At 35.5% G+C, this 25,224-nt stretch overlaps 2 protein-coding genes across 2 annotated transcripts; one reads left to right on the forward strand and one right to left on the reverse strand.

Moving 5' to 3' along the window:
- The first annotated feature begins 1,414 nt into the window (after window positions 1–1,414).
- Window positions 1,415–10,961, forward strand: LOC131949487 (uncharacterized). The gene is made up of 6 exons (XM_059311390.1): window positions 1,415–1,633; window positions 3,351–5,085; window positions 5,724–6,662; window positions 7,432–7,594; window positions 9,080–9,550; window positions 10,152–10,961. Exons 2-6 carry the CDS (start codon window positions 3,855–3,857, stop codon window positions 10,267–10,269), a joined length of 2,922 nt encoding a protein of 973 aa, XP_059167373.1. The 5' UTR covers window positions 1,415–1,633; window positions 3,351–3,854; the 3' UTR covers window positions 10,270–10,961.
- Window positions 10,962–13,984: 3,023 nt separating this feature from the next.
- On the reverse strand, window positions 13,985–18,028 carry LOC131949447 (uncharacterized). Its single transcript, XM_059311353.1, has 5 exons — window positions 17,932–18,028; window positions 17,272–17,535; window positions 14,888–15,031; window positions 14,564–14,724; window positions 13,985–14,104 (listed from the first exon to the last, which is right to left on the reverse strand). The coding sequence occupies exons 1-5, from the start codon at window positions 17,999–18,001 to the stop codon at window positions 13,985–13,987; spliced, it is 759 nt and encodes a 252-aa protein (XP_059167336.1). The 5' UTR covers window positions 18,002–18,028.
- Window positions 18,029–25,224: the final 7,196 nt, after the last annotated feature.

A 25,224-nucleotide genomic window follows, 5' to 3' on the forward strand; every position in this document is an offset into this window, starting at 1 on the left:
CATTTAAAGATAAGGCATGTGCATGGTTGGACGGTAGAGTTGACGCCAGCTAACCAAAAGCCTGGAGTTCGTATCCCAGACTCGAGTCCTAACCACACCCACCCAGTTCCGGATACCTGGGTAAATTAGAGAACTGAATGCGATTGAGCATAGAACTAAGTACATCATCCCTTAATCCGAATAGTTCAAACACAAATGAACTCTACTTCATCTGCCCTATTGAACACCAGGTAAAACAGGGTAACTTTACGTATCATTTAAAATCTTACAGGTTGAAGTTCAAGTATTAATTTAGTGGCTGTATCTGATAGATATGAACAGCGTTTGTCTATAATAATAAGCTTACCATTTCACACGTACTGTCTGGAGACTCAGGGTAGACAGTCAATACAAACTAGATTTAGATCAGACATTCCAGTGGTGTCTTTATACAGGTGCGCATGTTGGTGCTAGAAGTTACCTCATGTGATTACTGACCATAACTGTATATCACTGACCATAGCGACCTACTCCAAAAGAAAAAGGTGTGTTAACAGATTCGTAGGACGAGGATATGTTAAACATTGCTTAGATTTGTCTAAGGTCTAGACAAGTAAACAATGTTGAGTTTTTTCTTTAGAAAAATGTAGCACTAGTGTCAAATGGTGCCGGTTGATGCGGCATTGCTGTAGGCGATTTGTATAGAGTTTATAAACTAAACGCACAAAAAGCAATACAGTAGTGTGGGTGACGGGGGGGGGGGGGGGGGGTCGGTAGTAAGGTCGACTGCAAGGGATGACATCTTAGTGAATTATTTACTTATTTATTTTTACTAAGGAATTCAACTTTCTCCAGTTAATATAAATAGTTATTCGCCTCGTCCATCTTTAGGCAAAAAGTGATGATGTACATATACATATATACATATATATATATATATATATATATATATATATATATATATATATATATATATATATATATATATATATATATATATATATTGCTAGTGTCACAAACTTTATCCCTATCCATAACCCTACCTTTATTAAATTTGCTAAAACTATCCCTAATCGACAATGTGTGGCTAGCCCTAAATTATTATTTTGTTGCTGGTTAAGTATCAGACCAGTACTAGTGGAGAAATTCGTCTTCTCATTCAAAACCAAGACCCACTTTTTTATTCTTCAGATTAATGTATTTTGTAATGTTGTTGGGCTGCAACAATCTGCCTCTCCTGGACTGAATAAAATGCATTTTCCTGAAAAACGTAAGTGTAAGAGGGATTGCGTAGGACGAGCTTTTTTTAGTAAACGGAAATTTCCAAAATTTAGCTAGTGACCCCAATAAATCTGCCAGGAGTTCGAGGCTACGTAACTTATCACCCCACTGGCTGCTTTTGTTTTTAGTTTTAGCGTGGGAAGGGCTAGTCAGTTGTGCCAAAGTTGTTGTGGCATGAGAGTGGTGCCCAGCCAGTGGTGCCCAGTTAGTGCTGCCCAGTTATTTCTGCCCAGTTAGTGCTGCCCAGTTAGTGGTACTATTCAGCTGATGGTTATCAAGTGGTGCATGTTTTTATTCTATATCCCAACGCTCTGATGTCTCAGGACAACATTAGTTTACACTGGATGTGTTTTCCTGTCTTGTAAGGCTGAAGGTAATGTTCACATTTTATTTCCTGAATCGTCGTTTAGATAAACTGCTAAAATAATACATTGGTTTTTTCTCCCCCGAAGACCAGATTTGTTCCTTATACTAGAAATGTGCAATTTTAGCGGATAGGTCACAATAAAAGTCTGTTGCATGTATGTTAACATCGAACCAGCCCTCCCCCACAACACATTCACACACTCATAAACATACACTCAAATACAAACGACAGTGTTAAAATATTGCAGCTTTTACTAATATTTATTTTAGATTGTGTTACTTAGGTACAGACCATAATGCAACACATTTAGTCTACATCGAAGATGATGCGTATTGATATTTTACTGCTGTTTTTGGTTGTTATGCAATTAAATTAGTGACGGTCAGATTGTTTAAGTACTATTAAATAGGCTGGACAAAGTACATTTTACAAGCTTTAATTGTGGTCATTATACCTACATGCAATTTTACAAGTTAAACTACTACAAGTAAATAATTATGAATACATAACAATGATTATATATATATATATATATATATATATATATATATATATATATATATATATATATATATATATATAGGCTTGGCTTTATCCATCCATATTTCTACTTCTTTTTAGGCCTACTGCTTTACGTAGTCTTGTGCAGAATCTAAATCTTAGCTACACTGTTTGTTTCATCTATGACACAATGCGTCTCTCGACTCCTCCCATTCACTAGACTCTCCACCTGACGCACGTAGGCCTGAAACAGACAAGCCATTATTTACAAGCCTTATCTCAATTGCACTGTGTAAGCAATAACAATATCACGTGATCTGAGTGACGTCACAAGGTCATGAAAAAATAGCAGACGTGTTACTGGTGTGTTGTGTTTTTGCTTGCTTGAAAAAAACTAGTCTGTAGGCCTACTGGCTATTTTTACATTACACTGATTAATGTATTGTTGCTGTTACTAGTGTGTTGTGTTTATTATTACTGTTTTAAATAGATGTGGATGTACTTGTAGTTACCGCAGTAGTTAGAAGAAGTTAATCGTTCGAATAGAAGTAGTACCATGATAAGCGAATGAATGGACTGTCTTGAAACTAGGTCAAGGCTCTGCTAGTTCTTTTTATAGAAATGGCGTAATATTTCCTGGATATTATAAAATTATTTCTGCTCATCGAAGACCAACTCAGCATTTAATGTGAAGATTGATCTCTTAAATCTTGATCACATTTAGTACCGTCACATAGATGGACAGAGGGTGACACCCAACCTAATAACACTACTGTTTACGTTATTCAATTATTATTATTTAAAGTTCATATTAAAATTAAAGCGAATTCTGGTAAGGACAAATGAGTATGCCATCTTTTTTTTAATTCTTTGTTCAGAGGTAAATAAAAACAGGTTATCCAAGGAGCAGATGAAGTAGAGTTCATCTGTGCCACTGACCTCGGCATACAAAAGGATATTGTGGTCAGCACTTTGCCTAGCCGCCATTGTTTCTGAAAAATATACATATACATACATATATATATATATATATATATATATATATATATATATATATATATATATATATATATATATATATATATATATATATATATATATATATATATATATATATATATGTGTGTGTGTGTGTGTGTGTATACATATATACACACACGTAAACTTGCCTCGTGGTTAAAATTTTGTTTTACTTGCATACACAAAATATTTTTATCCACAGCCGAAGTAGACGTTGAATGTTCTAGGTTGATCAAGTTGCTGGTTAACGGATAAAACAATGTGTTAAAGTCTGATCAACTCAAACTGCTGAGGACCAAAAATAATAATCTCCAGTTGACCGGAAGAAACAAACTGTTGGGACCGGAAGTAAAAAAAAAATGAGGTGTAGAAAACGGGAATAACGATAAAAAGGGTACTGGAAGTTGAATTTCAATAATGGATTATCTAATTCAAGCCGGAAGTGATTATCTGATGACATCAGAAGTAACAATCTTCTTACACCGGAAGTGGCAGTCTGTTGATAACCGCACTTACGATCAGATGAGAACTGGAAGCTAGAAAGAACAGTCTCTAATTACATTCGGATTGTGGATCTGTAAATGCCTGGAAGTAACAATATATAAGAATTAACAATCCACTAAGGACCGGATTCAGCAATCTATTCAGGAGCGGAGATAAAAAAGAAATATTTTTAAAAAATAAAATCTTTTACACACTTTTCATAATGTGGGACCCCGACAATTTGCATCAGCTATTTTATAGCATAATGCATGATTTAAAAATACACCCTCAGAACATGACCGCTGTTGAGCTAGCGACGACAACAGCTCGGGTCTTGTATTTGCACTACAAACGAAATCCCGAATTCGTAAAAAACAGCACCAGGTTATCTTTACTGATGTGTTTTTTCCTTCTTTTTTACATCATCTACTACAAGATGACGAAGCTCAGAGTCCCATGCAAGAGGCGCCTGAAGCATCTCATACTGGGCCGGACGCCGTCCCATTTTGTGGCCCAGAACGGCTACGTCGTGCTGGATGACGTCTTACGTCAGTACGAACACGTCCGGGACGTCCTCGGTAACACGCCTTTGCATTTGTGTGCCCAAAGCGGCCATGTTGAAATCGGCGCGATCTTCGTCAAAAACGGTGCGGAAATCAACGCCAAGAGTGGTATTTTTAGACACGGGAAAACCCCTTTGCAGATCGCAGCTGAAAATGGTAACGCGGAGTTCGTGCGGATGTTGATTGCAAGTGGGGCGTCTGTGGATGTGCAGGGCTTGGATAAGAAGACGGCTTTACATTTAGCATCAGAGAAGGGGTGTGGTAGAGTGGTAGACGCGCTGCTAGAAGCCAGGGCTTGCGTGAAGTTAAAGGACTCTATGGGGAGAACGGCTTTACACTACAGCGCAGAGAAGGGTCATGGAGACATTCTACGGGCGCTGTTGGACGCAGGGGCGTCGCCAAATATCCGCGACAGTGATGGTAAAACAGCTTTACACTACGCTGCCATCAATGGACACAATGAGACAGTTTTAGTTCTGGTAAAGGTTACAGATTTTATCGACACCGGAGACAACAGCGACAAAACAGCTTTACACTCCAGCTCCCAGAGAGGTCACACGGAAGTCGTGAAGACGTTACTGGAAGCCGGAGCCGGCGTTGACGTCAGGGACGTGCTCGGGAAAACCCCGCTCCACTACAGCGCCGGGTCCAACGCCGTTGACGTCATGAGATTGCTCCTGCCGAGAGTGGGTGACGTTGACGTCACGGACAACTGTGGCGTCACGCCCCTGGATGAGGCGCGGAAACAAAATCACGATGACGCAGTGGCTGTGCTTAGGGGTCGCGGGGCGAAAGGGTCATGTGACAATCAAGGTGGAAAGAAAACATCTATCGGTGCTTTCAAGTGTCGATGGAAATTTCCGAAAATTTTTATACTGAGAAATTATCCAGGTAAGATATATATATATATATATATATATATATATATATATATATATATATATATATATATATATATATATATATATATATATATATATATATATATATATATATATATATATATATATATGTGTGTGTGTGTGTGTGTGTGTGTATAATATATATATATATATATATATATATATATATATATATATATATATATATATATATATATATATATATATATATATATATATATATATATATATATATAATATATTATATATATATATATATATATATATATATATATATATATATATATATATATATATATATATATATATATATACAGAGAGAGAGAGAGAGAGAGAGAGAGAGAGAGAGAGAGAGGGGGGAAGAGAAACAGTAGATTGATTTGCTTTGCCCTTTGTAAAAATGGCGTTGTGTATTCAAGGAAAAGGAAATTCCAAATAGTATACATAATTTGTAATAAATATTATTATGGCAAAATAATTACATAAGTAAATAAAAACACTTTGGGATACAAATCGGAACCTTTATCTAATAGAAATACAGGCATATAACTAGAGGTTGAGTGGGGTATTCCTTAAATCAAATTGTATTCATTCAAAGTTTTATATTGTTTATGTGAAATATTTCAGAATTTCGTATTAAAAGATCGACAGAATCCAAATGGAAAATCCCGAACCTGTTCCCAACAAAAAAATCTTCTACAACCAAAACACACAAGACACAACCTAAATCGTCATCAGGCCGCTGCCCTAAACTCCCATGTCGTCTACCTTTGAATGATAACAGTACTGTAATCCCTCTGGGGCTCGACTCACCGTTTTCTTTCTATGGCGATGAATCTCCGCATTCGACTCCATTTTATCATGACAGTGCCCGCTGTTCCAGATTGGATAAAGACAACGTCTTTCTCTCAATGCCCTTTGACACGGGCACTTCTGCCTATTTCGACACGGGTACAAGAACACCCGTAGATGACGGAGGCTTGTTGTTATGTGACCTTCATACAAGCAGTGAAGTTGAAGTCATCGGTGGTAATACCATGATTGGTTCAAGCCAGATTAGACCTATAAATACAAGCCGATCAGGACCGTCGGGCAAACGCCAGAAGAGACGCATTAAAACTAGACATTCTAAATCCACTAAAAAATGCCAGTCACCACCTCTTGATGAAACTGTTCTGAATATCACTGACCACGGACCAATCTCGATGAAGTATGATCATTCAAGCGTAGCAGATGTGCAACACCACGACAACAACTGTCCAGCAACACTTCCAGATACAGCAGTTACAAATTACCAGAACAAAATCTCAACAACGTCAAATATGGCGATGTATGTTCAAGGGACTGATAAAACAGGGCATAGAATTGACAGCATAGGACAACGAGAAACAGGAGTTCCTGCAGGTAGCACAGGTGCACAAGTTTCAGGACAGGTAGTGGCAGGAGATGTCCTGGACGGGGTAGTCAAGGGAAACAACCAAGTTACATGCCCAATGGAAGGAGAAGATGGATCCACGGAATGTGGTGAAACATGGAGGAAAGAAAACACAAGAGAATTTTCTTCAGGTAATGAATTTTATTTTTTATGATGTTTTTAATGAGCTTTCATCATTCTGTTCCCAGTCATGTATCTGGCGTGGTCTAGCGGTAGAGAGCTTGACTGCTAACCCGAAAGTCTCGAGTTCGAATCCGGGTTCAAGTCCAGTCAGCTCTGATGGGTATCTAACTCATTTTAGGATAACCAAAGACACTGGGCATATTGCTGATTACACTATCCCCTCATATGACCGTTTCGTTGAAACAGAAGAACACTACTTCATCTGCCCCACAAACATAACTCTAAGATTAATTCTGATCAAAATTCTTGGAAGCCGTGGTCGAATGGTAGGCAGTTTGGCTACTTGCTCGAAGTTCTCGAGTTCGGATCTCGGTCCTGAATCGGGACTGTAGGCCTTCCCTGAATCCACCCAGCTTTGATGGGTACCTGACTCACGTTTGGGAAAGTAATGGCGGCTGAGCATAGTGCTGATCTCACCCTTCCTTCAAATGCCAAGGTCAAGAAATGGATGAACATATGGATCTTTATTTCTGAAAGTGGAGCTTTACATTTTTTACACTTTGTCTAGAATAGCAAAGCTATGCTTTTGTGCTATCACGACCATAAAAATTAGGTTAAACATAATTCTGACCCCAATCTTGACACTAAATTGTACGGAGGCATTATAAATTCCTCCGATTACTAAATAAATGCATTAACATAATTAATTTTGGAATACCGTAGCATCTTTGTTTTCCTAATTTTGATATTGCAATTTTATTTTCAAACTTAACCCAGCTGATCAGGACTGTCTCTGTTATGGTAACCATCTTGAGAATCAGCAGTTCAAAGTTCAGAGGTCACCAAATAGATTCGTTTTGTACAAGTTCCGGTTAAGACAACGAAGGAGATCTGTGTATAAGAGCAGTTTGGCCAGATCAATTGACAACCAAATGGCCAAGTAGGTTGAATTATTAAATAGACTTTTTAAAAAATGTATTAATAATTTAAACATAGACGTAGACGTAGACGTAGACGTAGACACAGACACAGACACAGACATAGACACAGACATAGACATAGACATAGACATAGACATGGACATGGACATGGACATGGACATGGACATAGACATACTTAGACTTAGACTTAGGCTTAGGCTTACTTAAGTATAGATTTACATATCCTAATATATAATGGCCCCCGTGCGCACTTCTCTCTCTCTCTCTCTCTCTCTCTCTCTCTCTCTCTCTCTCTCTCTCTCTGTCTGTCCGCAAAATATTTTCGCCGGACATCACATCAGAAACTGCAGCGATATATGAAGAACTTTATACGGACTTTTGTTGAAAATAATATGTTAGCTGTTTTAAAGGTATAACCACAATTTTATTTAAAGATGAAAAATAAAAAATAAAGGCGTATTCTAATGTAGAAAAACAATTTTAATAATGCAACCGGAAAAGTGTTTAAACTTGGGACAAGAGCGCATTTAACAATGACGACGCTTATTGTTTACACTAAAAAAAAGAGCACGAAACTGATGACGTCATCTTCCGAGTTTAGAATAAAAAGAAATGTACTATTTCATTCAAATATTATTTAGATCTACGTACGCTATAAAATTTATACAATACAATTTTGCTCGGGCTAAACTTTAAAAAAAATTTCTATTAGGATTCTAAATCTAGATATTCTAGATCTATATATTCTTGATCTAGATCTAGATTACCTAGATCTACGGAAAAACTAGACTTACACAGATGTAGACCCTACCTAGATCTAGAACCTATTCAAATAATACATTTCTATACTAAAGTATTTCAGCCTTTAATTACTTTATTGAAATCTTTGTTTATCTATTCAATTTTCTAATCTCTATAATATATAAAGCAAAGTTGTCGGGTGCCCGATAGGGCACTTCCCGGCGCCGCAGGCGCTTCAAATTTGGCAGGATCTTGCCTTGGGGCGACAGAACACGGGGGCCGGTTGGCCGAAAAGTCTACGATGAGGGGGTCAAAACTGACCTCGACTGACCGGCGCCTTATATGAGCTATAAATCGAAAAAAAATGTCCACGTAGGAACCTCTTCATAACTCCTGAGGTCGTAGACCGACCCTCGGGCGAATTAATTAAGCATTCAAATTCTCAATGTTTTCGAAAGCCTAAGCGAAGCTGGGCAGCATGCCTAGTATAGGTATAGATATATATGCAATGATTGATAATCGAAAATCTTCCTTATGGGCAGAGCTTAAATTACAAATATAGTTTGTTTTTACACTATGATGATATTTTGACAAAGATTTAATTTACCACATATCTCCTTATTCTTATGTAGCAAATGTGGTTTTATTTATGGTAGTACGACCATCGAGGTAATTAAGCCCATAAATATGTTATGTCAGTAAACTTTAAATGTGTTACTTTAACAGTTTTTTATTTACTTCAGTAATTTCAGGTTTACTAAAAGAGGTAGGATCCTTTGTCGTAGCAAGTTGCGCAACGAGGAAAACGCTTTGAGAAATAATATACCCTCTGGTAACGCTAAAACCGGCGGATGTAAACTGGTAGATGGTTGCTCAGCTGGTTATTTAAAAACTAACACAAGATTAACCAGGAAACAACTCACAGCAAACAAACAAGAACTACACAATCAAAACACTGACAAGAAAACTATAAACAAAACAAAACAAAAGGACACGGAGAATCAGAAAAAAAATTCAACCACAGCAGACTCAATGAATGTGGGCTATTTTGGGTTTGTTAAAGAAAACAAACCAACCAGAACGGGTTCCTTGACCGATACAGACGGCTGCATTCCGGTACTGGCTGTGCAGAATTTGATTGAGTGTTGTCTAAGTACCGCGACAAACAAGAAAACTGGGAAACAAAAAGCCAGTAGGATTGGGAAGAATATTGTGTGAGTTTAATTATGTGTTAAGCTGACACTTTTATAAATTATATGTTTATATGTGTGTATGCATAGAGGGTATGATGTAAACGAATGATAGAGAGTTTGACTGCTTACCCGAAAGATTCGAGATCGAATTCAAAGCTCGAGTAATACCACGTCACAGAGTCCACCCAGCTCTTATGGGTACCTGACTTACGTTGGATAAAGTAAAGGTGGCTGGGTAGCCGATAATTCTACCACACTATCCCTTCATATGCTGAGGTTAATGATAAAAATTATCTCTACTTTCCCAGCCCCCATATTGCATAAGGTCGGTATGCATGTATTTATGTATGTACATATTTATATATATAGATAGATTGATATATATAGATAGATATAGATAGATATAGATTGATATATATATATATATATATATATATATATATATATATATATATATATATATATATATATATATATATATATATATATAGATATAGATATAGATATAGATATAGATATAGATATAGATAGATAGATCTATAAAATCATCATTTGATATGCGATTATGTTTTTGTATGTATATGTAGAGCCATATTTAAATAGTTTTATTTATTTTTTTCAGAACTTTTCAACTAAAATACTCCCCAAACATCATACACCATTGCAATGAGTTGCATGTCGAGAATGTGAAATACCTGGCTACTGACAGCAATCAGAACATCTTCATTGGGCACGTCTAGACTCAAATTATTGACACCCCTCTAGTGACACATAAAAGGTGACATCTGCATTGGGCACGTCTCGAGTCAGATTGATGACACCATTTTAGTGACACCTGTATGGTGACATCTTCATTTGGCATGCCTACCGTCAGATAAGTGACACCACTTTAGTGACATCTGACATATGCACTGTTGACATCCTCATCGGTCTCCCTGGGATTACAATGTGAAATCAATAAACTCTGTTATTTGTTTTGATATTTTTATTTAAATTTTCAATAATGTACACCTTTGCATTTTAATCCGTATTGTTATACTATTGTGTTTGTTTAATGTAAATTGTTATGTTATTGCAGCCGGTCCAAATGTTTATTTAAGTACAGATATAACAAGTGTGATAACACGGAGGCCTTAAATATTATTATATTGTTATAAACTAGGGCATTCTTAATATATTTTTTTTTTCTATATTTCAACCAGTCACTGCATTTTATTAAAGGATTGGCACTTGTAAGAGATCTGTGTTTTTATCTATATTTAGATAGACTTCCACATTTACACTGTAAAGCTTTTATACTTAACTAATGAAAGACAACAATGGCACCTTATGTCAAAACAAAGTACGACAAGATTTTAGGTATTTTAAAAAAATAGCCAGTTATCTCTCTTACAATATATGTACTTAAAATAATTATACGATTACTATTTTAATAATCTAGATGTTATATATATATATATATATATATATATATATATATATATATATATATATATATATATATATATATATTTATATATATATTTATTTATATAGTATATAATTATTTAATTCTATATTGTATGTATTGTATAAATGAAATATGTATTGTACAAAATATAAATAATAGTTTTGTATATATGTATATATATGTATATATATATATATATATATATATATATATATATATATATATATATATATATATATATATATATATATACATATTGAATACATTGTGCATTTAACAATTTACTTATTTTAAAAAAGACTATGTCTAAGGGGTACTGCATAAATCTCCATCAAAATTGGTGTTTGAACATTTCTTTGAAATGGAAATTTAAAAAAAAATGAGTGTATCATCAACCTCAAATTTACTTACTTTTATTCTTATATATCTACATCATATTCAATTATAGACCAACATCATGTTGTTTGTCTTGAATCTAATTAAAATAGGTGTAATACAGGTAGTGTTGATGTTTTCGTTCCAACTGTCCTGTCGGTGACATTGTTTAGGTACGTTTGTTTATCATGTATTTGTGTGGTTAAATAAACAATGCTGGTCCGTGGAGAGACTTATATGACGACAGTGAAAGTTAGACTAGCTAATATAAAGAACTCATGTTGGAAAGGTAAATCTGCACAGCTAGGTCCATAAACTTTTGTTCAGAGAGTACAATATTATCTTTGTTGTTTTTAATAACAGGTTTTTGTATTCGAAGTACATATGTGATTAAAATATGGTAAGACGACCAAGTAAACGCATGTAAATGTCCATGTATGCATTAGAAGACAAAGCAATGCACTTCTTACAAACATAGCTACTGGATGCGGCGTGATGACAGGGAAAGGGGATAAAAAAATACATAAACATTTTGTCAATGTCACAAATAGTTAAAACTTTAGAAGATATACAGAATATATATATATATATATATATATATATATATATATATATATATATATATATATATATATATATATATATATATAGGCCTATATATATATATGATGTGTAGATATATAATATATAGATAGATATAGATATATACGGAGCAAAAATAATGCAGTCACTTTAAAACATCTGGAACCGTTTACTAAATATCTATTTAAATAACCAATAATATATCATATTTTTTATAAGTGTTTTAGAATATACATAAACCTACACAAACTGTTGCATACTGTTGCCATCAACACCTTCCCCCCCCCCCCCCCCCCACGCCCTTATCAACCACCGCGCAAGGCTATCTGAATGATAAAACTTTAAAATTTAAATGTCCTCACTACACAATCACAACACGGAAAGTTTGAACCTACCGCACTCTCTGCCTAAGATATGTGTCTTGTTACGCTTCACTTCGCCAAAACCGGAAAGCTAATACAGTCTTGCATCATAGCCCATTACTCAAAAGCCTATCTATTGTCCATATTTTTATCTATTCTACGAAACTGTTTTTCGTTTCCCACTAATATATACTAGACTCTAGTTACATACGTGCGTAAATCTGTAGTTATTTGAAGATATTTTTTTTCTGATAGGGACATAATATGTAGATTCTCTATCCGCTTCAAGGTTTTCTTGAATTACATCTGTACCCGCCAAGTCAGAAACTTAGCAATGGATCGAAAGGGGATTTTAAATGTGTTTGTATCAACTATATTTTTCTTTGTAGTCGAAGCAGGTAAGTGTATTCTAACATGGTTAAGTAAAATATGATATATAATGCGTAGTTTGGGACGGCGCGGCCTTGCGGTAGAGCACTAGAATGCTCACCGGAATTCTAGAGTTTTCGAATCCGCGTCGAAGACAGTAGAACGTCCCTGAGTTCACCCAGCTCTAATGGGTACCTAACTCGCGTTGGGAAAAATTAAGGCGGCTGAGCATAGTGCTGACCACACTATCTCTTCATATTCGAGATAACGGAAACAGATGAACTCTACTCCATCTGCCCCATATGTCTAGAGTACGAACTAGAAAAGATGATGATAATGCGTTGTAAATTGAAACTTTATGTACAGATTTATTACAACTAAAACTTTTTACGCTGTTATTTTAAAATCTTTCCAATTTGGCTCAACTCGCTGTCATATTTCTAGTAAATACGATATAAACAATAGACCAATAAAAATATTTATAGAATCAAGAAATAAGTTCCAACCCCAATAGTAGATTAAGGGGTCGTCCATAAATAACGTCACACTCGTAGGGGGGGGGGGGGAGGGGGTCCGTAATTTTGTGACGGTGTGTGATGAGGGGGAGGGGGGGGGGGTTCAGATGGTGCGACTTCACACTTTTGCATTATAAAAAAAGCAATTTTAAAAAACAAATTATTTCGCGTTTTAGAAAACTGTTTTAATAAATTGTAATAGGAATTGATTGAGTTCAGACAATATTTTAGACAAATTTCGATGTTTTAAAAAAAAAAATTCAACAGCAATTTTGAGGGGGGTGGGGTTGTAGGCTGGGATGTAACGTTATTTTAGGAGGGGGGGTCTGGCTTTTTGTGATGACGTGTGACAGAGGTGAGGGGGGAGGTAAAAATCGTCAAAAAAGCGTGACGTCATTTATGGATGACCCCTAACTAGAAAGAATATATTATTCCAGCGTCCCCAACGTTGGCAGATCTCCAAGCTCTACAGTGTAGTTCAGACAGACCATTCAAGTGTCTGCCTTATGGAGTCTGCTACAACGCTGACCAGTTCTGTCATGCTGGAGCTGTCGAGTCGTGTTTCCATGGTAACATGACAGATGACCAGCTGGAGAACTGGTGCAAGACCACTGGTCAGTTCAGACCCGAGTTGATGAGAGACCCCAAGCTCTGTGCTCTCTAATGCATCCTGGCCATTGGGTGCTGTCTGACCATTGGGTGCTGTCTGAACATTGGTGGTGCCTGGCCAGCTAATGCATCCTGGCCATTGGGTGCTGTCTGACCATTGGGTGCTGTCTGAACATTGGTGGTGCCTGGCCAGCTAATGCATCCTGGCCATTGGGTGCTGTCTGACCATTGGGTGCTGTCTGAACATTGGTGGTGCCTGGCCAGCTAATGCATCCTGGCCATTGGGTGCTGTCTGACCATTGGTGGTGCCTGACTGTGATGGTACGAAAGAAATCTTTGTTTGAGGTTCTTCTTGTTGCACCAGTTGTGAGGGTGGGGATTTTTAAAAGGCGTAACGAATGAATCCAATAACACACAGTTCAAGTTCTAAATACAAAGTTCTTTATTAAAATTATAAATCAATTTCCTACCTAACTAGACTGTTGAATACTATCTACTACAACTACTTTTACTAACTCTACTAACACGCCCTTCCATAACCAATCCTACCACTATCTACATTCTAACTGTTCTCTACATAATTACGTCTGCTCCATTCTACAACCTAACACCTTCTGCCCTCGCTAGCTAATCATCATCTCTCGGCCTAACAGTGGCCCACGCTTCAGTGGTCAGCTGACCGTCCCACGTGACCGGTCAGTTCACGTATTTTTATTGGTCTCTCTCTCTGACTAGTCTGACCAACTTGCTATAGCCTGCTTGTGCTATCTACCTGAGCTCGACGCAACCTTGCGTCATCACACTGACCATTGGGTGGTGTTTGGTGATTTAAGATGCCTTTATGTGTTATGCTTGTATCGTCAGTATGGCCCGGGCGAAGCTGTATCATTTCAGTTGTATTTCCGTCTGGTGGATTTGCTTTATGGTTTTCACCTAAAAATATGTATTTATATATATAGCCTATATAACTTACATTCGTTATTCGTATTTCCTAAATTTTTTATATTAATATATCATTCGAAAAAATACAATTACTCATCTATAACTAAACAAACAGAGATTAACTGAAGACAAGGTAAAACAATCAAGATGGTACCTGGTGCTAAATTATCGTTTGATTTCTCCTTACAACATGATCTCCGTATTAGAAAGCAGCCTAAACCAAAAATAAAGACGACTGCAATCCCTAGAGGAACACTTACTCCGATGCTTACATCACGCCAGTATTTTCCTGCATGACCTGATAATGAGAGAATGAAAGGGTAAATAATTTTAACAGTAATCTTCAAGAAGTTGGTTGCAGAATAAAGTACGATTTACCTTTACATTTAGATCGCAACTAAAAATAAACAAATTACCTGAATCTAATAACAATGGAAATTTCTCCTGACAAGGAAACTTGCAGGCTGGGGGGGGGGGGATAAACCCAGTGATTATACGACAAATAAAAAAAAATTAATGTACAAAAAGAAAATAATTGAGTTCATTAAGGGTGAAGTACTTTTTACATTCTTACGGCACTGATTTAATTTTTCTTCCAGTATGAATAAATCCACAACTTTATAAAAACAACTTTAGCCTAATAGGAACAACAAGAAGAAATCACAAAATATTGTTTAGATAATCGGTGAAAGATAAACTTTAAAAGTGCTTGAGAATTAATAATGTAAGAGGATAATGTATTATTGTATAAAATTTCCCCTTTTCTAAAACGATTTCAAATGACGTCAAGCTTTTTTCTTCCTTTTATTGTACTACGCACCGCACAATCTCAACAAAAAAAATTCATAAAAAACGTTTTAATTACAAGCTTTTATGTAATGATGCACTAAAAAGTAGAAAATAAATTATAGACTACTATTTAAATAACTATAAAGAAAAGCGTGGGTCACTTTAGTATCTATTGGATACCTTTACTAATGTTAAGGAAGACACCCACGCTTTTCTTTATAGTTATTTAAATAGTAGTCTATAATTTATTTTCTACTTTTTAGTGCATCATTACATAAAAGCTTGTAATTAAAACGTTTTTTATGAATTTTTTTTCCAGTACTTTACATGTTTTATTTACAATAGAGTTACATGACTAAAAACCATTGCGCGCCTACTGAACATCACGTTCAGTAGGCGCGCAATGGTTTTTGAACGCAGCCATTACGTGATGGCGCAGCTATTGAAGGTGATGACGCGTGTGGTGTGGTTGGCTAGACATGCCTACTAATTCGGTCCAAATTTTTATTAATTCATAAAAAATTAATTAGGCATCCAATTAAGTCAAATTTAGTTTCAGATTGCATTGTCTTCATGTCTTGACCCACGTGCCAACTGTGAATCGTATCGGTCAAGTAGAACTGTCCGAATTTTCACTCCTGCGTTTCCGTCTAGACAGACAGACAGAGGAAGTGAGTTAAATAAAAGCTTGTAAAAAGCCAGACACCTCCAAACTTCTCTACAAAGACTCCACACGCTAGCTTTCACTCGCACCCACGTCTTTGATTTTAAAAAAAACTGTTATTTGACATCGCCCTATTTTTCTAAAAATAACTATTTTAGAAAAGCAAAACATTAGATATTATGATCCTACTGTGTTAATGTGCAGAAAACATCTTCGATTCTTATTTAATTCAGACCATTTTAGAAAATCAGGGTGTAAGTAGTTAAATTAATTTTGTTGCACTACACTTTGAAAATTTGATAAAATCGGTTTAAAAAAATTATGCTATTTTTCATACTTTTAAATTGAACTCAGACGTTACACCCAGGGGCGTAGCGAGGGGGGGGGGGGGTGGGCGGGGGGTGCGGATCGCACCGGGTGACACCATTGAGGCGGGTGATACCAAGGCAAAAAATAGCAAAATATATAGAGAAAAACTTGAGGGGGGGTGCAAATCGAAAGTTTGAAGGGGGGGGGGGGTGCAAATCGAAAACTTGAAAGTTTGTCCCCGGGAAGGGTCGCAACGCCTCTGGGGGGGTGACGCCATTAAGTGCCGCACTGGGTGACACCCAACCTCGCTACGCCACTGGTTACACCTTCTGTACATCTCCCTCCCCCTAACGTCAGAATAGTCCTCATGACCGCTTTCCTCTCGAGATTATGACAGTATTTATGAACTTATTTTATAGATTTTATCGAATAACTTCACTTGTCTAGTTTGCTAGATTGTACAGAGTTAAAAAACCTAACCAGCAACTGACCGTTGTAGAGATTGAGTAAGGGAAACCATTTAAAACCATGTAAAATCGACTTTAAAATTCTCTCTATAAGGGACACATAAAAACCAGCAACTGACCGTTGGAGAGATTGAGTGAATGAAACCATATAAAAACTTATAAATTCGACTTTAAACTTCCCACTATAATAGACACATAAAAACCAGCAACTGACCGTTGGAGAGATTGAGTGAATGAAACCTTATAAAAACTTATAAATTCGACTTAAAACTTCCCACTATAATAGACACATAAAAACCAGCAACTGACCGTTGGAGAGATTGAGTGAGGGGAACCGTGCCTGGCAAGAGAGAGCACAGAGCTTGGGGTCTCTCATCAACTCGGGTCTGAACTGACCAGTGGTCTTGCACCAGTTCTCCAGCTGGTCAGTGGTGACGTTCTTAGGGAAACACGACTCGACAGTTCCAGCATGGCAGAACTGGTCAGCGTTGTAGCAGACTCCATAAGGCAGACACTTGAATGGTTTGTCTGAACTACATTCTCTTTCTGTTATTTCCTTCAAAGTGGGCTCCTCTAGAATCAGAAAATATTTTTTAAAAACCTCTGTTCTGCTCTCAATTATTTTTGCGACCTTTCGATACAATTAACCGATTATTAAATTTGCGTACATACCCACACACTCGTGCTATTTTCTCAGACAAAAATTATAATCAATCATTTACGTTCAGTAAAGCCAAAATGTATTTACCGCTTGTAATGGTACAAACAAATTCTATATGGTTATTATGTTCTGTCATTGAAGTAAACACATATCTTTATCTTTGACTCGTTAAGATGTTGAAATATCAATATTTAATATTTTTATTTTAAAACAAAAACTAGAAAAGAATAAACATTTTATTTTATGTACTTGCTGTGACGCTGAGATTATGTAGTTTTAATTATATAAAATATTAGAAGTTGCCTTACGTGCTTCGATTAGGAAAAAGTAAACACTTGCAAGAAATAATATTACACTTTTTCTTTTATTGAGATGCATTTGAACTTTCCAAACTTTAACAATTAAAATGCACTTTTTTACGTTGATGAGCTTACATAATCTTTATCAAAAAGTTTCAAATGCATCTAGTTAAAATTCAGCTACACTTAATCTTATATAGGCCTACACCCACATAGGATATTCCTGTTCCATAAATAAATTAGTCAGCGTATTGATTTTGTAACGGTGTCTACTATGTTTCGTTCCAGACTAGGATTTATGGTGATGCATTGAAGCGTAAAATACACATTACAGCTTTACCGAATGTTACTTTTCCATTTTTACATAGAGCAGTGTCTATTTAATGATTGCTATTAATTCCATTATGAATAAAAAGAAATAGGTTCAGCTATTTAATTGTTAAGGTTGAATAATTCGTCTTACATTTACATTTTTTTTTACTCTACACTGGGCCTAATTATACTGTTAAATTCAAAACCGTTTTTTCGCGTTTATTTTTGTTTATTAAAACAAATATAAAAACCTTTTCAGCATTGGTCGCTAAATATGTAAGATACTTCATATATATATATATATATATATATATATATATATATATATATATATATATATATATATATATATATATATATAAAGATATATATACAGAGAGAGTAAATACTAAAGATTGTTTTTCAAGAAACAACGTGTTACTGTTCTATTTTTGTCACTGGAAAAACCTACATATTACCTATATATTACAGCACCGGCAAGAATAAAAAGATATTTATTACCTGTCTATTAAGTCAGATCAAATTAACCAGTCTTTTGTGCGCTGCTGCTACGGGGAACACTGGCAGTGTCAGGACTAAACCTTCCTGGTGAAACACGCGTTACATTGATTCATGCTAACGGATTTTGTGTTTTCGAACAGTTCATACGTTAAATCAAGAGTTATATACTTTATAACTAGGGTTTTTTTTTTCGTTTGTTTGTTTGTTTGTGAGTTCGTAACTTTACTTAACCCACCACTTCTAATTCAGCGATTTCGATTAATTTTTCCAGATAAAATCGTCTCCTGCGAAATGCAACAATATCTCATTTTTAAATCTACCTTTGGAATTATTATTAGACTAAATTATATTTAAAATTTAATGTAAAGATTTCTAAACCCAAAAAAATAATAGAGGCATTAAGAAGATTAATTACTAGCGATCAATTGATCGGTAAGCCTAAGGCGGTAAATTGATGGTCACAGATTGTTTATTTCTTGCCTGAGAGTCGACCCCGGACTAAGTTCAAGACAATCATTGGTTTTAGAGATCACACGCTTCAAATTGGTTTTAAAATATGTTTTTGGTGACTTCTCCAATAAGAACGAATTACTACAAAAAAAGGAAAAATTAAAAGTCCTCTATAATAATAAGATGTATTGGTTTTTTTTTAAACACCTGCTTTCATAACTAAAATAATTTGTTGCTTATGAAATCTCTTATATATTTTAGCTAACAACCCTTAAAAGTTTTTTTTTTAAATTTTTACTAAACAAAAATATACAAGAATGAACGGTTTCAAAAATTAATTGGTAAAACTAGACACTGTGTAGAGTAAAAAAAAAATTGGTAAATATAAGACGAATTATATATCGCAACCTTAACAACCTTAACCTTATTTCTGATTGAATTGAAAGCAATAATAAAATAGATATTCCTCTTCATAAAGTTTAATAATGGAAAAAAGAAATTGGTAAAGTTATAATGTCTATTTTACGCTTGAGTAATTCGGCTGCTGATCTAAAGATAAAAATAAAGTTACTAAATTAATACCATGACCATTGCTAATTTGGTCAGGGAATATCCTATATACATTTAGGTTCAGATGAATTTTAGCTAGACACCTTTCAAACTTTTTAAGCACATTTAATTATGTATTGAAAAATTCGAATGGATCTTATTTCAAAAAGTTGTGATATTTTTTCTTGAAACGTTGGCAATCTACAACATTCGATGCTTTAAAAACTACGTATGCTCAGTAGCCCATGCAAACCCATAGAAGTGGTCTACAATTCTTTTTTTTTCCTAGACGCAGTAATTTGAAAATAATATTATACCTATAGTGTTATTTTTAACGTCTTAACTTGACAAATGTACCGATAAGTATTTACTGTAATGACAGAACATAATACACTAGGCATGCTGCCCAGCTTCGCTTAGGCTTTCGAAAACATTGAGAATTTGTTTGCTTAATTAATTCGCCCGAAGGTCGGTCTACGACCTCAAGAGTTATGAAGAGGTTCCTCCGTGGACATTTTTTTTCGATTTATAGCTCATATAAGGTACCGGTCAGTCGAGGTCAGTTTTGACCCCCACATCGTAGACTTTTCGGCCAACCGGCCCCCGTGTTCTGTCGCACCAAGGCAAGATCATGCCAAATTTGAAGCGCCTGCGGCGCCGGGAAGTGCCCTATCGGACACCCGACAATCTAGATCTAGAGCTAGATTCCTAAAAGAATTTTTTTTTTAAGTTTAGCCCGAGCATAATAAAAAATAATACATTAACCAAGTTGACTTGCTGTGTCTCGAACCCGCACCACCTGCGTGGTACACTAACATCTCCGCTATTTAGGCACCTTATAAAATACGGAGAATGAAACACGTATTTTAAAATCTTAACTTACGCGAATATGCCTATTCTTTCAAATTAATTTTTTATCCCAAATTAGCCAGTTCCAAACAAAGATTTTGTATAAAATAAATAAGTCTTGAAATAGTTTAGTCCTAATATAGAAATTTATTTTTGGAATTGATTTTAGAGAAGTTAGAGTCTAAATCTAGATCTTAGCGTCTACGTCTAGATCTAGATCTAGTTATTGCGTAGATTTAGATTTAGATTTAGTCTAGATCTAGAATCTCTAGATCTAGAATCCAAATAAATAAAATAAATTTTATGAGTTTAGGCCGGAAAAATTGTATTGTATACTTTTCATAGTGTACGTAGATCTAAATCAAATTTGAATGAAATAGTTCATTTCTTTTCATTCAAAACACAGCAGATTTTTTTTTTTTTTTTTTTTTTTTTTTTTTTTTTTTTTTTTTTTTTTTTTTTTTTTTTTTTTTTTTTTGCCTCAGACATGTAATTTACAGCGTCAGTTGTGTGTGTTCGCTTTAGTATTACAGTTTTCATCACCGGCTTGTGAGGACTGACACAGATTTACAATAGTAATATTTCTTTCTTACTTGTAGCCTACTTTCATTCATTTAAGAAGGTTTACTTATACATAGATCTAATACAAAACGTCTAAATATAAAGAAAAAATAAAAATTAAAAACCAACATGAAACTGAAAATGCAAATGTGTAATTAAATGATGATTCAAGGGATTTTTTTTCCATCAGCGTGGTGGGCTGAGGGGACGAGAAGGGGGGAGAGGGTTGAATTTTTTTTTTTTTTAAAAGTAGAGCTGAAATGAATTTGGGATTACAGAGAATTAAAATGATACAAATTTTAAGCAATCGGAAAAGTTATGTTATTACAATGAGACACGTAAAAGCAAACACTCTTCCCTTTCAAACATCTATATCTATACAGTCCTCAATTAGTTTTTTTTTTTCCTTTTTTTATTTTTTTTTTTTATTATTATTAATTCAATTGTTTTAAACCTTTAAATCAGTAATAATAATTTATTTGATAGATTTTACACAGCATCAAAGACATGAACATCAATTGCATATATAATAATCAAATGGAGAAAATAAAATGGCATAAGAACTAGACTAAAATAAGGTGTGCAAACTAGGTTTCTCTTGACTGCTTAGTTTACTGTGCTCTGTCCTTAGCTGAGGAGTCAAAAGTTCACATTGTAGACAGAAATAGAAACCACCGTGGGAGAAGTGTCTCTGTAATACACATTACTGATCTATCATTCCAAAACTTTCCATGACACAAAATTGACCCCTGGCAAAGAGGGCACGCCACCCTGAAAAATCCGCCAGTCTGGCTGAGTGGAGGGAAGTGTGTGTGTGTGGGGGGGGGGGGGGGAGGGTGAGGTGTGTATCTCTTTCTACCATTCAGGTTGTGCACTTTTAAAAACCTGGGAAACAGAAGACTGTTCTAATGTTAATTTACTTGGGGGCTGATCGAGTGATGTTTTGCTTGAGACTGTCGATATTAATTATGCATCTAGTTTATTTGCTTCTTCTGTAGTTCCAATTTTAGTTTCCTGTAAAAGTAGGATGTCAATATTGTGTTTATTTATTATGTTGTTTATATAATGTGTTTTGTCCCTAGCCCCCCTGATGTTCAATGTTGCCAGATTTAGCATGCATTATTTGGGGTTTTCTTTCGAACATCTGTTTCTGGAGGGCTGGATGGTGGTGGTCTTTTAATTCCAAACCTTCCAGCCGTTGGTTTGCTATCCCGTTGGGCCCTGGTCACGAACCTTTGAGGTGGCTTTACTGTAGGTAATTGATTTTTACTTGAACTGATTGCTTGACTATATGACAGTTGACCTGATACCTTTGTTGCTGACTTACTTTGTGAGCTTTTAATTTCCTTTAGCGGTTTCGTTATGTTTTCTGAACTAGAGTTATCTTGAAGAATATTAGTTATTGTTTCGTCGACAGCCTCCAAATTTTCGTGATTCCCATCTTTTTGAGACCCGGTTACTATGGAATTCCTGGTTGCTATTGTCTCCATGGCTTCGGCCTCTATGGTGGTTTCTGTTACGCTTTCGTTAACTTGCTGCGGTGCTGCAGTAGTATGATGTGCTTCAGTTTGGCCATCTACTTCAAAGGCATCTTGTACCTCTCTGTGCCTTGCTTCTCTAAGCATTTCATTTTGTCTTTCTCCGTCAACATCATAACTGTCCCAATGCTTTAAGAAATTTCTATTGTTACTTAGATGCTCCCTAACTTCTTCTTTATCATTTGCATCCCAAGGCTCAATTGCCCTGTACTGTCCATCTACTAGCTGGACGCCGTCAAGAGCGCGAGTCCTCAAATGCTCACACATTTTAGGCAGGTGCCTGTCTGTGTTGCAATGGCAACATTGCATCCTCCTCCCATTGAGGATTATAAGGACTCTGCTCTCCTTGTTGGCCTCATTTGTAAGTATAATATAGTGTGGGACACTCTCCACATCTTCTTTCTCCAGAGAGATGGTGAATTGAACCACATTTGATTGGTCTATTCTCTTAAATGTTGGTGTTGAGTCCTGACTGCTTATAGATTTCAGAATCGCCATTATATCATCGTCACTTGTCTTGGAAGGCAGCCATTTCAGCATGCCCCTTTGCCCAGATTTATCGGCGTGGGTTATTGATATTCTCTGCACTCTGTATCTGGATGTTACTCCAGGTGACAAATCTCTGTGAAATTCTTTTAGGTGCATTTTCTCATATAGTTCCTTTGATCTAATGGTGACATACCATTTACGCAGTGTCCCATAGTTATACAGACCTTCAAATTCAGCTGGTGATAGGCTACATAACATACATAGCTCTCTTTTTAGTTCGTCAGCTGTGAGAGTAGCTAAAGAAAAACCCTCTTCTATGAAAATCTCTAGAGTTTTTGGCGCATGTCCTGCCATGCCAAACTTAGGCAGGAATAGCCGTTTGATGTATTTTTCCGACATAGTTGTGCGTGAGGCCCACCCGGGGCCAGGCAACACACACAAGAAATAAAAAAGAAAAAAAGTACTTACAATGTATAAAATGTGAAGGAAAAAAAAATAACACACACACAATGTTCCAAATGGAAATACACACGAGTTTAAATAAGTAGAGATGAAATTAATCCAATATTTTTGAAATTATTTATGCGAATTTTTTTATAGGCCTATGATTCGTCAAAGTTCATTTTTTGTATGAAGCAGCAGATGACGTCATTAGTTAATGTATAAGCAATAGCGACGTCACAGTTTTATGCGTTCTTTTTCACATGTATTAATGCTTTTCCGGTTGCATAAATAATACTGTTTCTCTACATTCGAATACGCCTTTAATTTTTATTTTTCTTCTTTAAGTAAAATTGTGGTTATACATTTAAAACATCTAATATATTATTTTCAACAAAAGTCCGTAAAAAGTTCTCCATATACCGCTGCCGATTCTGACGTGATGTCCGGCGAACATTTTTTGCGGACAGAGAAAAAGAGAGAGAGAGAGATGTGCGAACGTGGGGATTTATATATTAGGATAGATAGAATTTTCGGGTACCATTATAAACATGTTGGCTTCACTGAACATAAACAGTTGATTATAATTTTTTCTCTTAAATTCTTCATTGATACCCTGAGATAAAAGCGCTAGTGTGTGTGTATATGTATATATATATATATATATATATATATATATATATATATATATATATATATATATATATATATATATATATATATATATATATATATATATATATATATATATATATATATATATATATATATAATGTAATCGTTTTGAAATATCTAGAACCGCTGCTAAAATCCTATTTAAATAAATTATGTCTGCATTTACGACTTTGCCGGTTACATACTAATATTATAACATCTTATATAATATTGTTTTATTATATAATTACAATTACTAATACGTACTAACGTTATAGGTAACCCCCCCCCCCCCCTCTACCCCTCGTTCCCCACTACGCCCATCTCACAAGGCCATCTGAATGCTGTTTCTTTAAAAACAAATTAATGCCTTCAATTCACAACAGCAACACGGAATGTCTGAACCGCCGCCCCCCTTCCTCATAGATATATGCCTCGCTACGCTTCACTTCGTCAAAACCGGACTTACAGAACAGTCTTGCATCATAGACCACATTACTCAAAAGCTTGCCTATTGTCATTATTTTTAGCTTTTCCACGAACCTTGTTTTTTTTTCTTTTCCACCCTATAGACTAAAGTCTACACTCGTGAACGAACTTGTATTTCCGTTTAAACTGTGAAATGTTTTACTAACAGAGAGAGAGACAGATAGATCTGTATATCCGTTTTAAGTAGTTCTTAAACCAAAGTTTTAACTGTGATTTGAAATGAGTCAAAAGAGGATTTTCAATGCATTGGTTTCAAGTGTTGTTTTCTTCAGTATCATAACAGGTAAGGCGATTTACAACATGTCTTAAACATGAACTTTTAATACTTTGTAATTTGTAGACAAGGGGACGGAGTGGTCGGATGGTAGAGCTTATGACTGTAAACACGAAAGTCTCGAGTTCTAAACCCGGGCTCGAGACTTTCAGACGTCTCTGAGTCCAAAACAAACTCTAATGGGTACCTAAATAA

Source organism: Physella acuta, unplaced genomic scaffold (assembly GCF_028476545.2).
Source record: "Physella acuta isolate Inbredline_101_S28 unplaced genomic scaffold, ASM2847654v3 ptg000698l, whole genome shotgun sequence".
Classification (NCBI taxonomy): domain Eukaryota; kingdom Metazoa; phylum Mollusca; class Gastropoda; family Physidae; genus Physella; species Physella acuta.

What these genes read in the sequence shown, in the direction of transcription:
- LOC131949487 (XM_059311390.1), top strand. Translation starts at nt 3,855, where the DNA reads ATGTGGGACCCCGACAATTTGCATCAGCTATTTTATAGCATAATGCAT. An exon ending in ATTGACAACCAAATGGCCAA is followed by an intron (nt 7,595 to 9,079) that starts GTAGGTTGAATT and finishes TATTTACTTCAG; the next exon opens with TAATTTCAGGTTTACTAAAA. An exon ending in AGGATTGGGAAGAATATTGT is followed by an intron (nt 9,551 to 10,151) that starts GTGAGTTTAATT and finishes TATTTTTTTCAG; the next exon opens with AACTTTTCAACTAAAATACT.
- LOC131949447 (XM_059311353.1), bottom strand. Translation starts at nt 18,001, where the DNA reads ATGCATCTCAATAAAAGAAAAAGTGTAATATTATTTCTTGCAAGTGTT. An exon ending in CTCACTCAATCTCTCCAACG is followed by an intron (nt 15,032 to 17,271) that starts GTCAGTTGCTGG and finishes TCTCATTATCAG; the next exon opens with GTCATGCAGGAAAATACTGG. An exon ending in CAAGGTTGCGTCGAGCTCAG is followed by an intron (nt 14,105 to 14,563) that starts GTAGATAGCACA and finishes GTACCATCACAG; the next exon opens with TCAGGCACCACCAATGGTCA.